This window comes from Glycine soja, chromosome 18 (assembly GCF_004193775.1).
Source record: "Glycine soja cultivar W05 chromosome 18, ASM419377v2, whole genome shotgun sequence".
NCBI lineage: Eukaryota > Viridiplantae > Streptophyta > Magnoliopsida > Fabales > Fabaceae > Glycine > Glycine soja.
The window spans coordinates 736,393-754,337 of record NC_041019.1 but is presented as its reverse complement, the minus strand read 5'-3'; the positions used below and the strand labels follow the sequence as shown (position 1 = coordinate 754,337).

Genomic DNA, 17,945 nt, shown 5'->3' with positions numbered 1-17,945 from the left:
TTAACGGACAAATTGATGGAAGGTAAACGAAGTTTTTTTTTTTTTTTTGTGAATCTTTGTTTAAATAAGTGGAGTCTTTACTCCTTAGTATGTAATGCCATCAATGAATTGAAAATCCTCCCAATACTCTATTTTCACTTGTCCTCCATAGCCCACAAAACTAGTACTCTTTCTTTCTGGATCTGGCCCATGAAACAGTTGGGCCCGGCCCATGTGAAGAACCTTAAACCCTCACTGCTCCTCCGAAATCTCCCATCCACAACGATGAGCGTACCGAAGGCAGTGGCAGCGACGATCCGGCTCACGGTGCCGGCCGGAGGAGCTCGGCCGGCGCCACCGGTTGGACCGGCGCTGGGTCAGTACCGGCTGAACCTGATGGCGTTCTGCAAGGACTTCAACGCCCGCACCCAGAAGTACAAGGCGGAGACACCCATGGCCGTTACGATAACGGCGTACAAGGACAACACCTTCGAGTTCACCGTTAAGTCGCCGCCGGTGTCGTGGTACCTGAAGAAAGCCGCCGGCGTGGAATCCGGTAGCAGCCGGCCCGGTCACGTGACCGCGTCCTCGTTGTCCGTGCGGCACGTGCACGAGATCGCGAAGGCGAAACAGTCCGATCCGTACCTCCAGAACATGCCTCTCGAGTCCATTTCTAAGTCCATCATTGGAACCGCCAACAGCATGGGGATTAAGATCGTCAAGGACCTCGATTGAATCAATCTTTAATATATCAATTGCTTTGTTGTGTTGTGCTATTAGGATTAGGGTTAGGGTTTCTCTTTTAAACCTCTTTTGAATTTGCTTTGAAGAGGAGCCAAAGCTTGCACATATGGTTTGGTTATTTTGCTAATGATGTTTTGATTTGACAAATCTTATCATATGAATAAAGTTGTTAGCAATTGGGTGACGCTTGTTAACAAGATCGGTTATGTGCTTCAATCCTTTGGCAGAAAATTGTGTTAATTTTACTTTGGACTATTTAATTTTATCAACGACAATTACAATCAGGGGTTTGGGATCTGCATAACTCAGTATGTTTTCCTTCATCGAGATATCATTCATGGGTTATCTGTTATTCCCCTTCCTGAGCCAAAGCAGATCAACTTTGTTGGAAAGAGTTCTCTGCAACGAGTGGATGGGTGCTACTTTCAGTTCTAATTTGTTGATTTTTTTTTAATCGAGCTTAGTTTATCCTCTACAACATACACAAGAGAAATGCCAGTGACACAAATCAATTTAGCTTTTAGTGTAGTTTGCATTATAGACCGTCAACAAATTCAGTTGCTCACAACTTCACATTCTTTTTCCTCTCGGGTCTTTGTTCTTGTCCTTTCTACGGACTTGTTTAACTTATTCCCTAAACGATTTTTGATATATGAATTCCAAGAAAAGTACTTTTTTCCATTACCTATGAAATGAGTTGTTGGCTGTTGAAATAGGAGGTAACTTATTTGGTGTCTTTCTCTGAAAATATACCTGTTTAGACTTTAGATTGACCAGCTTAAGCAGACAAGTAGCATAATAGAATAGATCATCTAAGCAAACATTTTTATATATTAAAGAATAAATAAAAGAAATTTTTATAATATCATTTTTAAATTGCGCATAAATGTGACCTTAAAATAGAATCAATTTTTCCTTGAAATCAATCTTAAAAATGTGAATTTTTTTTATAGCCAAATGTTCCTTTTGTTAGTTTCGGATAAATTCGAATTCGTGTCATTTTTTTTATCCTTAAATTTTTTTTTTCAATCATCAAATCAATCTTATATCTCCAACAAATATAACCTTAATATATATAAAAAATTAATTTTAACTAAAATCAATCTTATCCTTTATAATTATTTGATTAATATTTGTTTATCTTATTTTTTTATTGAAGGAAAGGAGTATTAAGCTCCCTTAAACTTTACTTTTTAAAGATGTTTATTTAAAAAAAGATAAAGATTAAATTGCCTAAATATTCTTTTCCTTTTATTAAATATGCCCTTTTTTATATATACACATGCGCACATTCCTATCTCCATAAATTGTTAAACTAATTCTCACATTTACTTCAATTTTTTAAAATACTATGGATTATTTTACCATAAATAAATCTCTTGGATACTATAATTATTTTTTTATAAATGTTACTAAATATGATTTCATAACTAAAAAAGCAAAGGAGGAAATAACTTACTCACCGACTATGTGAAATAATTATTTTACTTAAATATAATTTGTCTTCTTATTTGGTTTAATCTATAATTTTAGTGTCTCCATTTTTAAATTAAAAATATTTGATTTTCTTATTTTAAAAAATCTATAATTTTTGTTTCCTTATTTCAAAAGAAAGACATTTGATTTTTTTTTTCTTTTCATCATTCCCTTTTTCACTAATTATTCAATATATCTTATATCACTTGACATTTGGTCCCACCTATTTTAAAAAATTTACAATTTTATCCTATAGTTTATGTTGTCTATATTTTATTTCTTTTAATTTAGTTCAATCATACCCTAAATTTAACATATTCAATTAAGACACCATTACAAAATGATTTAATTAATTAAAATATAAGAAATAAAACATAGACAAATATTAAAATTAGACCAAAATTTCAAATGTTCTAAAATAAGTAAACCACATGCCTCTATTTTAGATTAAGGAAAATAGCAAGTCTAAAATTATATTCAACCTAATTATTTTAAAAATTATACCAACATTTTTTTTATTGGTTGACGATGTATGTTTTTGCTGTGTATAATCATTAAACTAAATAAATAAAAAAATTATTACAGCAGCTTATGCTTGGAACCGACTAAAATTCTGTTTAGTTCATTAGGTGAAAATTTTTACACATATATACGATTTTTTATTAATTTTGCATAATAAAAATAATATGTACTAATTTTTACACTGACCCATTAATTTTCATTTAATGCTCCAAAAAAAGCAATAAAGTGCCAATAGACTGATTCTGGCCAAATAAAAATTTGTCAATGTACACGTCCGGCCAAAAAGCCTTACAAAACATACTTGACTTTGTTCTCAATGTAAGCTTGGATTGATGGTTCTCTTCCTAGAAAGTCTGATAACACATCAATGGGGTCTTTCACTCCTGCCGAGGCCAATACCTGCAATTGTTTTAAATCAAGTATGCAAATAAGCACTACTAAATTTACAATCGCAATCTCTGAAATTTTCTTTAACAAACCAATATATTGCTGCATGCGATCGTTATTACCAAGAACAAACAATTAGAACACCGTATGTATGACTGGAAATGGAAAATTTAGGAATGGATTTCTTTTTTTACAATTTTTTTATAAATTTAATGCTGAATTTTCCACTCCCATTTTTAAAGGGACATATAAACAGACGGTTAATATATTTCTGCGCGAAAAGCAGAATGTCATTGTCATCACTGACCTTGTTCCTGAATTGCATGCCCGCTTGCTGGTTTGAAACATCGTTGCAGAACTTTGAGGTGAATATATCAGCAGCAAAAACCTGAAACATTTTAGGCTTCAATTTTAATTTTTCAAATTCAATGATCAGAAAGTAAGAAAACTACCCACGGATGATTGAAAATTAAAAGAAGCTTGCAATGAAAACTGATTATTATTATTTTTGACAAACGTATCACATAAAGAAGTAGCGAGTTATTCAAACCTCACTCCATATACGACTGTAGCAAGCTGCCTCATAACCAATGACAGTAGAAGGAAAATATGACGCTGGATTGGTTCCTTCTAATATTGGCAAGCCTAACATCTCCTGGGAAACGACATTTACAGAGAATTTCCTTTCACTCTTTTATGAAAAACATTGAACTTAAAATTAGAACTGATGTTAAATCATTTACCATGGGATGAAGATGCTTGAATAATTCCTGAATGTCTATGTTATCCGCAGAATGTATGATTTGGTCAAAAAGACCTGATAGCAAGCAGATCTTAAGTTAAATGATGCGAAGTAATTAGAATGTTCAATGTTGTAAACATCATGTCCTGTAGCCCACCCAAAAGAAATATTAGACAGCTGATTCTTAAATAGCAACTGAAAAGTGACAAAAGGTAACTAAATAGTACACGCACTAATCTAATGTAGTGCTTATGATCATCTCACTTTTCTTAAATAGAAAATAACCATTTCAGTTACTCATCTAACCAGACACAAGCACTTCATGCATACATTCATGTCTATACATACATACAATATATAGCTAATGACCAAACCAAGGTATGTTTGGTTTAGATTTTGGTAGAATAGATTTTGAAAGAAATTATGCTTAAAAAATATAGATGTTTTAAAAGAAGGTTTAAAAAATTGATTCTATTTGGATGATTTACTTACTTTTTGAAGGATGAATATAGATGTTTTAAAAAAATATTAAGAGCTCCACAACCAGAAGCAATTCCAATTTCCAATTACTAGAAAAGCTAGAAATTTTCACTCCTCTCAAGATGTAATTTACTTGCTGTACAATTCATGTTGAGAACCCAAATATAAACCAAACATAAAATCACTTTTCACAACAAAAATGTAAACTTGAATCAAAATTAGCAGACTCTAAATCAAATCCCAGTCAATAAGAATTATTCCCTACTTTGTTGAGGTCAAACCTATGTATCCGACAATGTAACTACCATCTAAAAGGGGATACAGTTTATAGAGTAATTGACTCCCCAAATCAGAGTAAGATAATCTAAATAAGCATTAAATAATATAAATTAAAAGTATAAGAAAAATTAGGAAATATTGAGGTCAAATGTAACAATGAAAATGTAAAACATACAGCAGAGAATATCTTGCTTCAATTTAAGTGCAGAAAAAGAAGTCCTCCATCTTTTAATTGATTTGCATATGTCATCCTTTAACGGTTTTGTAATATCCTGCAAGTGACAATTAATATATTAAATAGTTCAAAGAAGCATAAAGTAGACTATCAGATTGAGTTGACCTCAAAAAACAATGACTACATAATTTCAGAGGATTATGGAGCGAACAATTGGTGAAACTCACCTGATAAAATCCTGAAATCAACTTGAGAGAATAGCTTTCATAACACCTACAATTTCCACATGTAGGAAGAGTGAATCTATGTTTAATTATTTTTTGATATAATGTTCAACCTAAATTAAAATTAGAATAAGGAAGAATATGTATTAATTTTCTTACCAGTTTTCTAACAGTTGAGCAGGTATCTCCACAAAGTCAGGATCAACACATAATCCAGAAATTCTGGTAAATGATGCACGGTTGCAAATTTGTTGAACCTAACAAAGATTTTTAAAAAACTTCAGAAGAAAGGACAAAGGTAAATGATGTCATGTGCAAACAAAACCAAATTTAAACATGTATTACAATATCTCACACCTACATGAAAATACTGCTCAATTTATACTCAAATTCCAGCTATTGCAGAATGAATCTTATTAATAATTGAGGCAAAGCAATAACTAATCATGCAAATCTAGGTTGATCATTAAAAACAATACACTCAACTCCCTTAATCAGGGCATAGAGGACAGCTTGCAAAGATGGAAAATCCAATTTCACAGTAGTATGTCCATTCTGTGTATTAGTGAAATAACAGACCAGAGAAGACTCAGGATTAACTTATCTGACAGGAACATCTGCACAACCTATTTACTCAAGGCTACAAGTTGATTAATACAAACCAAGAACCAAAATGAGGCTCAGTTTGGATTTGTTTCTAGCTTATGGAAGCTTTTACCTTAAGACTCTTCTAAGGCAAGAATGTTGAGTTTTCTGAAGTTTGCAGCACCCCAATAGCCAACCCCAAACCCTTTCATAATGCCTGTACATTCTCCTTTGTCTCACAAATCCAATGAACCTTCAATTCTCTAATTTCTATTCTACCTTAATTCTCCCAAAGAAATATTATTTTGATCTGTTCAATCATATGCTTTAAACCCTAATTATAACCTAAAGTCACTTCTTGACTTGGAATTTTATGCAAATTTGAACAAGTTTACCAAGTCTAATGGACTTTATACAGAAATGAGTTTGAAAGGAAGTTAAATCAATTTCTCTACCAAGAATTGTCAACTCAAACTAGTCTGTGAGTTGTCTTGAGTATTTCATTTACAAAAAGGATCTCAGTTATACACAACTTTCATTTTATTTACCTTTTCCCCAGACCCAAACAAGCACCTATAAGAATTATAATGCAAATCAAGATAGACAAAGATATAATTCTGATTAGGAAATCTTCATGGAAGCAAAAGCAAACATACCACGTGGCCAAACTCATGGAAAAGACTGACCACTTCAGAAAACCGTAATAATCCAGAACTACCATCAGCATCCTTCTGACACTGAGATATTAACAATGCAACTGGTATCTACATAAACATTGAAAAGGGACAAAAATTAAGAAAGAGAAAGAAACCCATATTTTTTAATCACACAATTGCCAAGATCCAAAAATTATTAATAAACAACCATGCATGAAGAACATGTTGGTGTCATAGCCACCATAAGGATTTAAAACAAAACAAAAAATAAAGAACCACCTGCATGCATAAAAGGTCTGCCAGCTCTAAGTGATATAAGCAAACATTGCATCTCTAAAGTGTTTTCTCAATTTAAAGTCTTACAGATAACAAAAGAGTAATGCCCTCTAAGGTCAAGACCAGAGCTTCGAGGCCAATTTGTTTTATTTTCTCTTGACAACAGTTCTCGATATGATTGATTACAATGATATCTTGTGAAATAATCATTTTTTGAATCATAGCTGTGTCCTTCCACGCTGGAAAAGTATCTTACGGCAACAATACACTTCAAAGACTTTGGAACAAAGAAAGATTAAGATTAAAATTTCGTGGATGTGTGATTTATGCTGTTCTCAAGTTATATGTGGGTGTAGCAGGACAGAAAGCATGAAATTTCAAGGAGATTTATAGAACCCTAAACATATTATGAGATAGGGTGGTGTTTACAATGTCTCCTTGGTGGTCAATGCATGGTCTTTTTATTGTTAAGGAAGCGTCTCTATCTGATATGTACAAAGATTGGACATTTTAAATGCCCAATTAAACCATACGTAAACCATCACAGTAACATCTATATATGAACCGACACTTGCACCATAATAAAGTTTGAACACTGTCATTTACTCATTTAGATAGGTAAGTAGAGAAACTTCCAAAGCCAACCCAACTACACAGGAAATGGAGGCAGGTGCTTACAATCAGAATATTAGAAAGTTTTAATTTTATTCACTAAAGAAAACCTGCTGTGCCCCATTGCTTGTTAATGCACTGTTCTGGAGAGCCAACACACAAGTATGACCATACTTTCCTTCCCTGGAATAGAAATAAACAACATGAACCTGTTTTCACTTTTCACAAGCAAATGAAAATTGATAAAGCACAAATAGCTAAAAAGCTCAACCTTGAGAACAAATCAAAGTAGCAATAACCTAAGAGTTCACTAGAACCCAAGTCCAGCACTGAAAAAACACAAACATCACAATGCCAAACATCAGCTCCTGCAATTTTCTCAAACCTTAAGCCTGCATGAAAAATAACAAGAATAAGTATCAATATACATTCTATGACATAGAAATCAATTAATGGAGAATTAAAAAAAACAAAAAATCAGCCCAATAAGAATTAAGCACCGAGTCAGCAAATGGTTACTCGTAAACCACTTTATTAACGTTATTGATCAGTTGAATGGTTCATTATTCCTAAACTGAAAATATATTACCATGAATTACTTTCCAATTACTTTGCACATTAACTGAATAACTGATGATTGAGACAATAAAACATAAGGACAAATAAATTATCAGATATAAAATTACCAAATAGATCTTGGATAATTTTGAAGATCCCTGATAAAACCACACTAATTGGAAAGTATTGCTTGATCTCTCCAAAGTCCAAATCATAACCCTGCTCTTCAACCCGTTTTACGTAATACAGTAGGTCCTCAATTCCAAATGGAAACTCCCCTTCCTCTTTCTTCTGATGTCATAATAAATTTGTAATGAGGGAAATATAAATTAAAGCAAACAGCATCACCAAAAATGGGCAAACCTTCAAATCTTTCAAGATATTAAGTTCTTTCATGGCCAAGTCAGTTAAACTTGTCGATATGTCTTTCAGGAACTCAAAAACCTGGATGAAATTCAGAAATTTTAAAAAAAAAATCTAGAATTAGATATATCAGTATCACCGCCAAAGAGTGTAGAAAAAACAGTACAAGATTAACTATCATAATCTCTCAAAATAAACTCAGCTTATGACAAAGAAACAAGACTGCATTACCAATTATAATTTCGTTTTTGTTTTCCCAATATCAATCAGCCGTTATTACTTATTAGACAAGACTGACCTAAGAAAGTTTGTCAAACATTTCTTTTAATTTTAAATTAGAGATGTCCTGCACTGGCAGTCATCATAACCAAGCCCAAATAGAGTACATATTGAAAGAATTTCTTCTGAATCTCGTGTGTGTCATTATGATCTATAGTTGATTCACAATTAGTCATGACCATCTGACACATCTTGTGTAAGTTATTACAAACTACATTACAATTTCCAGATATTCATTTAAAAATAATTCTTTAAGAAAACTACTCATTTTTATTGTATTTATTTTATAATAATTACTGACCACTGATCCTTGCTACCCTCCAACATTATTTGTTACAAAAAAAGAGCATATTTATGGCACTAGCTTTGTAGTGCTTCTGATGGAAAATACATTATTGCATCTCTATGACAAGATTACCAACCTTTTTTGGTGTCTTTGCCATTCTAACATCGATGGCATACTCTGCATAGCATGAGTAGCCAAGTAAACGAGCATATTTATGGCGTTGTTGCACCTGAATCATGCCAATGAAATATCAACAAGAGCAAACTTTATTATGATTATGCCAATAAACAAGTCTAGAAGTAACAAAATCAAGAATCATAGAAAGCAATATAAAGATGCCAAATAAACCCCATAAACATTATAAAATTTAAGCTGAATAACAATCCTACAAGTAACATTTGTCATAATCTGACAGTCATACAAATTTAAAACTGAACTATATCCTTTCAAATCCAATAAACTCAACTGTCTTAATAATCATTATTCATTGGTAAGTTATTTGATTCAGCAAAAATATAGAACTAAAAAATTACATAGGAACTATTCTGTTTCTACCAAACTATTATTAGTAATTGAAGTAAAATAACTAGAGGTTGAATGCAGGTCAAATTGTCAATGACCTGTTACGAGTCCAATTACAAGATAATTTCTCAATTTATAGCTTGAAATCAGGATAGAAGTATTTGATGGTAAATAAATAAGCGGAGTCCTTACTCCTTATGAGTAATGCCATCAATGAAAATTACCAGGCTTTCTAAGATAAAAACATTGATTTCTCCACACTGATTCCCATATGCCCTTGATACCATCCGCCTGGTAGTTCCAACCTTCATGCGATCAATGTAGAATTATAGATCTTGTTAGTATAGTTTCCCTAAATAAATGAAAATATACACAAAAGATCTACCAAGTCTGTAGGAGAAAAAATGACATTCTATAGAATATTTAAACACAGTAGCTCTTTGTAAAAAATGATTTTATCAAAAAGGAAAGGACATCATTCTAGCTTCTTAGTCTATGCCTTTCCCAAATCAAACTCCCATGGAAAGTATTAGTCACATGGTCATTAGTCATTACACTAAGTTTAAACTTTTACTGAGACAAGAGTGCCATTTTATTAAACCATATACAGCTGAAATTCTGCTTCTTCTCACTATTATTTTACAGGTAGTGCAAGAGCCAATTTAATCTCACTACTTAATATAGCACTTATTTAGCTAATAAATGTGCAAGTATTAGTTAATATTCATTGACCATACCTTGCAAAATTCAAGTACAGCTGCAACAAGATGACTTCTCAGGGAAATTTTAAATTTTCCATTTTCCGATTTATCTAAACCCTGTGGAGAAATGCATTTAATTCAATTATATAACAACCAGAAAAAAAAATGTTTAACAATTGAAGGCAATGCAGAAGCAGTAATGAGCCTCCATAAATGCATGAACACCTGATTAGAGTTATATCAGATATCTGTTTTATGCTTATCTGGAGCAATTATGTGATCAATCTGATGTGGAGAGAGAACTGGTGTATTGGTTTAATTATGCCCTTAGATAGTCCGGTCAGTTAAATATCATCTTGATCTTAAATTTATGTTGCCGATATTTCTTCTGTACTTTTTTTTTAAACTTCTAAAGTAATGGTTCCTTTCGGTTCTTCTTTGTTTAGTCACAAGATTCATACTCCAGGGCTAGATTTGAGATTTTAAATTGACATGGTAGGGGATGGTTTTCAAAAGGAAGGAGAGGGAAGGTATTCATCTTCTTGAGTGGATGACCGGATGTATAAAAAGAAAAAACTAGAAATATATTTTATCTTGTTTATTCAAGAGACAAAATAAAGGGAAAATAAATGGAGATCAAATCATTATTTTACCTTTTTTCAGTGTGGGAAAGGATGGGAGTGATTTGGAGGTAAACAAATGCATCTCTCTACGAGGAAAATTGATGGCAACATGTTACTCCATGACCCCTTTATTTTTAAATAGGACTCACAAACATACATGTGAGTGACATGATTTTCCTTTCCCTATACGTGTACTATTTTGCCTCAATCACAGTTGAAAAGTCATGTAGTGTTTTAGGAATTAATAGTTCAATGAAGAGGCAGTCATTCCAAGTCCAACCCAGAAAGGCAAGTATTATGAAATTATGTCAGAACAAATAATAGAAGACAAAGGGTTTAGAATAAATAATATAAGCCATAAATTTCAAAGTTCATAATTTACGAGCAAGTATTTAATATCAGACTTGGGCAAAGAAGCAACAAAGGAAAGGAAAAAAAATCAGAAACATGCCTACACTGGTTAAGTGGATTTGATGGAAGAATACAACAAGCCTTTTACCACAAGGTGGGCTTGGCTACATGGATGAAGTGATGGCAAAATGGTCTGTTGCAAATCATATCCATAGACAAATTATTGAAATTCTTTTTAATTGAAAGCAGGAATAATCATACTAAACCTTGAGAAACTCTGGAGGTAATCCAGCTAACTCTGCCTCAGTGAAGAGAAGAAACTTGCTATCGTCATTGAGATTTTGGATGTATTTAAAACTTAATTCATCAATCTGAGCCCTAAGACGCTGCAACTCTTCTCTTTTGCTTGCTGTGAGGTTCAATCCATTTCGCTCAAAATCTCTCACCTGTCACTGATTAGGAAAGAATCAAATCTGGATTTCATACTGATCATGGAAAAGTATATTAATCACTTTATTGATGTTATTACTTTTCCAGACAAATCTCTCACCCAGAAAATAAATTAAAGCAAGACTACATTCCAGAGAACTCCTTGGTTCTTAGTTCTTACCAGGATTTGAACAAAGCGTTTGGCTTCAGCATTCATCCACTCCCCCTTTACTGCAAATGCTTTAATGACAAGATACACATCCTCACGTTTGCTGATCCACTTGCATGGAACAACACAATATTAAGTTTCATATTGAAGAAATGGAAAGTCATGTGGTCTCAAAAAGACAAACTAACAAAAACCATGAAACTACTTTTGGCAGGTGCTACAAACAAATTAATAATACCAAGCCATACATGCAGCTTAAAAGTAGTGTAGTGTGAGTTTTTCCTCACTGTCCTCATTATTTGCTTTCAGCAAACTCTGAAACCAGTGAGAGTAGGAAAGCTATAATCATTGTCAAATCCACCATATATTCCCTGAGCTGGTAGGGCATTTCTGCCCCATCAAAAGCACATGGCAAGAACTTTGAAGAAATCATAAATAGTATAAGAAACTATAAATCAATGTTAGCAAACCTGCACGCATCAAGATGAGCATCTATTCTTCGCTCTGCTTCTGCACTTGCTTTGCGTACATCCTCTCGAGTAGATACCATCTTCTGAAACACACAAGACTGGACCAGTGGGAATTGCTGCGCTTGCAGTTCTGCCAGAGGTGATATAACATTTGCATATGTAACCTGCCCTTATTGTCAACACAAGACAATCATCTTAAAAAAACAGTACATAGAAAGAAAATACATGTTAAATAATCAAACACAATCGAAAGTAAATATATAACACATCAAAATATGATTTGAAAAAAAGAAAAGAAGTAAACTACCATTTAGTGCCTAAAAATATAATGCACTGTCACAATAGACCTTGAAATTAAGAAAATTCCAAATAAGTTCCTAGAATTTCCAGTTGTTTCATGTAAGTCTTTAAACATAACTACTAACTGTTATTTTGATACACATTTTTTTTTAATTTTGGACTAACATGATCAACAGATTACACTTATTTGTAATTTCCTTAGTTTTAGGACTAATGCAAGTGTTATATACTTTCAGGGACTAAAACGGTTGGTCTACTAAAAAAAATTGACCCAACTTCACCTTGATCCAATTGCAAAATTAGATAACGAGCAAAATGCTTCAATATCTCAAAGATTATTTCTCCAGTGAAAGAGAGAATGGCGACGTTTCTTAACAAATGCGACGATGTTTTGTATTTGTAAGTAATAATAATTCAGTAAATAAATGAGATCAGTATTCAGTGCAGCATATAGATGCAAATCGATAACACCTTGTCGAGAGGCACCGACGCAACAGAATTATGGGCCTTGTTTGAGTTAGCAATGATTTGCTCAGCCAGCTTAAGAATCTCAGATGCAGAGAGATTAACGCGCACCTTGGAACCTGCAAGATCTACAAGTTTCCACTACTGGATTCAGTGAAACGATCTTAAATTTTAAGACCTGATTCACTAAGCACACATTGAGAAGAAAATTGAAGAGTTGAGAAGAAGTAGTACCTTTCTTCTTAGCATTTTTTGCCTTCTGGTACTTGATTGCGGTGATAGCTAGGTTCGCCGCAATTCCAAGCACCGCCGCAGCTCCGGTGAAGGCGATGAAGCTTCTACCTCTCTTCTCTTTGCCCATTTTCTTACACTTTCCCTCACTTTCCGTCATTTTCTCTGCTCGTTTTGTCTTTTCTCTTTCTCCCCTTGACGAGCGCGAAGGGAGGATTTGTTTTGGGCGGAAAAATGAGATGACGCAATTGAAATTTGACGTGAATTTCGAAATTCACGAAATATGAAAAGAAAAAGGACTTACATCAAACTTTGGTTTCTCTGTATTTTTATTTTTTATTTTTTTGTGAAATTATTAGTTCCCATTATTTTTAGGCGCAATATTTGACTGTATAATTTTGGTTTATCTTTTTTTATATATAACAATTCAACATCTAAAATTTAATAAAATATAGACATGACATTTTATTACAGACTATTATGTTTGTACAATGTAGCACACAGTGTGACGTTAACATTTTTAATTATTAAATATTAAGTTATAGATAAACGAAAGTTATAGAATTAAGATATTAATTCTGAAATTTTTCAAAATTTGATTTTTAATCCTTAAACAAATTTTAATTTTTGACTGATTTAAATTTTAAAAAAATAAATAAATTTTGATTTTTAGATTCTTCTAAATAAAAATTTGATCAAGCAAGATCTATAAATTTTTTAAAAATTCAATTTTTAATTCTTGAATTAATAAAATTTCAGAGACTAAAAATTAAATTTTTAAAAAATAGAGATTAAAAATTGAATTTTTAAAAAGTTTTAAAATCTTAACAATCAAACTTTTGTTTATCAACTAATTAACCCATTAAGATAATAAGATTTCAAAAGAAAATTGAAAAACCTCGCAAAATATAATTAATTAGTCAAAAAATGAGGCCTTGACCTTGATTAATAGAATCGCCTCAATTTATTACGATATAGTTAGGAGAGTGAAGTTTAGGGAGCATTTCTTGTTCTCGCCGTTTAGTTGGCTGGCAGCCTGGCATAATGTTGTTCTTAAGTGTTAACGAGTACTACTACTTAAATTATTAGTATTTTTTACCGTTAGCTCCTTTGCCTTTTGAGGCTTTTTAAAAAAAATTGGAACATTTTAATGTTTATCTTTCATCCAACCAACAATACTTTGGTTTATAATTTTGTCAACTAAGAAGGGCTACAAAAAAAATTGCTGAATGGCTAAAATTTTATTTGAAACGTAAAATATTAATTACATTAAAAATATAAAATTATTTAATAAATATTTTTATTTTATGATTAAAATATACTTTTTTGGATGCTTAAAAATAATCCTGAAATTTTCATAATATTTAACAAATAAATAGTATTCATACGAAACCAGTAAAATAATATTCAATAGATTTTAGTAAGATTATTTTTGCAAATGTATTTTATTTGATTTTTTAAGTGATTGTTAAAGGAACTAAGTTAAAATTAAGAGTTGATTTGAACTTCTTTATATTAATGTCAAGAAAAAAAAAACATTGCATTGAGAATATTTTTAGCGAAACAAACAAGTTGATATGTGTTGGTGCACAAATTGCCTTCATTTTTTACACATGAATTAAAAAATTAAAATGGCTTACAAACATTATAGTATGCTAATTATTTTTTAATCATTTTTTCTCTTATTATTGAGCAAAGCATGTTGACATATAGTCTATATATGCCAAAACTCAAATTTAAGCTTAGCATTTATAAGGTATGATAATGTAAGTTATCAATCAGAATAATTTGGATTAATACATTTAAATCTGTTGTAATATTTTATTTAAAGTTCAAAGTTAAGTTGAAGATAAAAAATAATTGACGTAAACTCAATCAAAGGAAAAATATTAGAATTCAAAAATTACTGATTAATTAGAAGACGGTATTGTCGATACAAAATATATATGTGTATGCATAATCAAACATCAAAGTTTCAATTGCGCAACTTTCCTTACCATAGCAACTCTGAACTAGGTGAATAATATAAACTAATATGTGAAAAATTATACTCGAGATATCTCTCCATGGAATGAGATTCTCCATTATCACAAATGAAAACATGAAATATTAGCCATCCACAATTACTTACATATATTAATTAAAAAAATAAAATGTAACTCAAAATAGATTAAACCCTAGGATTGTGACTACAGGACAATTGCTCTACGACTGTCGAGGATCTTAAATGGATTACATGTTTTTATAATTTGTATCCAAATTCAGGTCTGAATATACTTGTAAACAATTTGATGTGTGGGAAAGTCAACATTAGTATGTTTTCATTAATAATTTTAATTAAGACTTAAATATATATTTTTAATTCCTCACTTATTGTTTTTATTAATGCATTAAGACGGCCTTAAAAAAAACTATGAAGCAATTATAACGACCATCCAAACATGTTCTAAATGGGTCAATTCAAGTACTTGAATTCATTTTATCAATAACAACCCTTAGATTCGAATTTGTTAATAGACATTTATTTTTTAGAATAAGTGCGTTAATTAATTACATTATTAACTAATTAAAACGAATCCTTATTATATCATAGTGTGTCTAAAATAAATAATTATGAAACTATAGCCAGATTTTAGTATAACATTTGTAAGAGAACCAACTGTATAAACTAAAAGACGCAGTATATTTTAACATGTTATGGCAACAAATTAAAGAAAAATAATGTTAAATTTATTTAATTTCAACACGGTAGTTTAAGATAGTGACAAAATCAATTACATTATTGCGTTCTTAGTTTCTAAGAGCCAGAGGCTGCTTCTTAAATAGTAGTAATAGTTATCATCACAATGTTTTTCATCACTTCTGAGTTTTCTTGCGGAGTTCTTTCACCCATTTGAAGCTCAACATAGTCTTCCCAAATTTGTTCTTGCCTGACCCATCCTTGCCCTTCTTCTTGTCTTTGTTTGATGCAGGGTTGTTGTCCCATTGATCACCCCAGGAAATGCCAGAATCCATATTTTCGCTTTGTGTTATTTTGGATCAGAGAAAAACTTACATTTGCAACTCTAAGAAATATTTATAACTATATATCATTGTAAGTTGGATGGTCTTATTTGGGACACACCATATCTAAATTAAACTTTATATGCCATTTAAATATCTACTGTCCTTAAATTTTGATCACATGTGATACTTGTGGATGGATGAATTAATTGCGTATCTATTTATGAAGTTTGTAACAACACAACTCTATATAATTTCATGATTGCATTTTTTAGATTCTTTTCTGCTGGCTAACAATAATACTGTATTGACCAAGTCTCATTGCAAGCATAAGTTCAATAAAAATATAGGCAATTTCCTCTCTAAGATTTAACGTTTAATGTGAGAGGGATGTAATTTATTAAAGATTCATAAATAAATAATAATTATAAATTATAAATTAAATTGTAAATGAATTATGTGTCTAAGTGGAGCGATTTTTAAATATATCTGTTATTTGATGGAAATAATAATTTTAAAGGGATTAATACTTATTAATATAAACTAAAATTCATTTTTTGATATTAGAGTATTTCCTCATCTTAATTATCATAAGAGAAAAAAAAGTCAAAAGAAATGAAATATTATTTTTTTTCGTCTTCAAATAAATCAAAGTATATTAGAGAAAAATATTATTATTGAAAAACATAAATACCATTTATCTATTAGTTATGAGAATGATTGATTTTAAGATCTTATATTATTTTTTTTAACTTACATCTTCTCTCCTCCTTTATTTTTCTTAAGGAGGGCACTATGACATTACATTATACGAATGGTCCTTTGAAGATGAAATATGACCGCAAGTTACAAGTTTGCTCTTCGACTTAAACACAATACAAAATGTTCTGCCTGTTTAAATTAGCATTTAGACAAATATAATAGAAACCAAAGGGTAGGAAGAAAAAAAAATGATTCCATATGGTTCAACTCGGTACGTCAATTCAAAGGTGCTAAAGTTAATATTTAAAGTCAAATATAACATCACGTGAATAAATCTCATACGTCAATTCAATCAAAAATCATTAAATTAAAGTTAAAATAATTCACATATTATGATTTTCTCAAATTTATTTTCTTAAATTCAAGTTATAGCCTCTTTTTTTAACTTAAGCTCTTAATTTGACCTTGTAAACCTATCTTTTAAAAGAATCAATCCATCTCTTTTGATGTGTAAAAACAAAAGATGCGGCGGACTAGTTCGGAATGGGAGAGCCATCCCCACCCCTCCTTCCCCAATATATATATATATATATATATATATATATATATATATATATTAAATTTGTATTTTTTAAATATATAATACTCTCAATTTTAGAGTATACCATTTAACTATTTTTACCACCAAATCATATTTAGTCAAGATTTCATTGCAGGTGGATCATAATTAGAAGTCAAAACCTTGTTATAATTAAGAAAATATACTTGAATTCCAATATCCAAACCTCCTAGGAAGCATCCCTAAAACCAGATCAAAATGAACTTTCCAATGAATTGCAAATCTCATTTAGCTCACCTTATGATGTGACTTTTTTTTAGGTATTAATCTAGACTTGATGCCATTCGGAGACATTGCTGCTGATCTAATTTCAGAGGAAATGTTTATTAGATTGTTCTAAACAGCAATGGTATTTTGATAACTATACATGTATGCTAACTTTTTCTTGATAGTTAAAATTACCAAAAAGAAATTATTCATGATTGTTTCAATTTTACACAATAGTCCTAACTCGGCAAAAGCTTAATTAATGTCATTACTTCAGAAAATAGAATTTAACAATTCTATTAGCCCCAAATAACCACATAACCTAAGTAAGCAGTAGAAAAGTGTTTCCACTCTCTAATGGAAAATTAGTTTAGCATTACTAGGTGCTATTATATAAAAAAATGGAGTGAAATCAATCTACGTCAGACCATCCTAAACAAAAGGGTCCCTCAAATCCCATTCTATTTGGGAAGGGCAATATATGATCTAATTGGCATTGATGGTTAATTAATTAGTTTTGCTACAAAATT

At 31.2% G+C, this 17,945-nt stretch overlaps 3 protein-coding genes across 4 annotated transcripts; 1 reads left to right on the top strand and 2 right to left on the bottom strand.

The window, feature by feature from the left end:
• The first annotated feature begins 235 nt into the window (after positions 1-235).
• On the top strand, positions 236-939 carry LOC114395063 (50S ribosomal protein L11-like). The gene has a single exon (XM_028356756.1). The coding sequence runs from the start codon at positions 265-267 to the stop codon at positions 712-714; it is 450 nt and encodes a 149-aa protein (XP_028212557.1). The 5' UTR covers positions 236-264; the 3' UTR covers positions 715-939.
• A 1,915-nt stretch (positions 940-2,854) lies between these two features.
• Positions 2,855-13,151, bottom strand: LOC114394812 (probable thimet oligopeptidase). 2 transcript variants are annotated; one of them, XM_028356484.1, is made up of 20 exons: positions 12,888-13,151; positions 12,660-12,781; positions 11,889-12,052; positions 11,431-11,521; positions 11,087-11,266; positions 9,883-9,963; positions 9,370-9,450; positions 8,760-8,852; positions 8,059-8,139; positions 7,824-7,986; positions 7,409-7,529; positions 7,248-7,320; positions 6,250-6,357; positions 5,168-5,265; positions 5,012-5,057; positions 4,785-4,881; positions 3,852-3,925; positions 3,659-3,763; positions 3,416-3,496; positions 2,855-3,120 (listed from the first exon to the last, which is right to left on the bottom strand). In XM_028356484.1, the coding sequence occupies exons 1-20, from the start codon at positions 13,042-13,044 to the stop codon at positions 3,010-3,012; spliced, it is 2,127 nt and encodes a 708-aa protein (XP_028212285.1). In that variant the 5' UTR covers positions 13,045-13,151; the 3' UTR covers positions 2,855-3,009. The 2 variants fall into 2 exon arrangements, with proteins under 2 accessions (XP_028212285.1, XP_028212286.1); XM_028356485.1 differs by having other exon boundaries at positions 7,824-7,983.
• A 2,485-nt stretch (positions 13,152-15,636) lies between these two features.
• On the bottom strand, positions 15,637-16,002 carry LOC114395630. The gene has a single exon (XM_028357460.1). The coding sequence runs from the start codon at positions 15,897-15,899 to the stop codon at positions 15,741-15,743; it is 159 nt and encodes a 52-aa protein (XP_028213261.1). The 5' UTR covers positions 15,900-16,002; the 3' UTR covers positions 15,637-15,740.
• Positions 16,003-17,945: the final 1,943 nt, after the last annotated feature.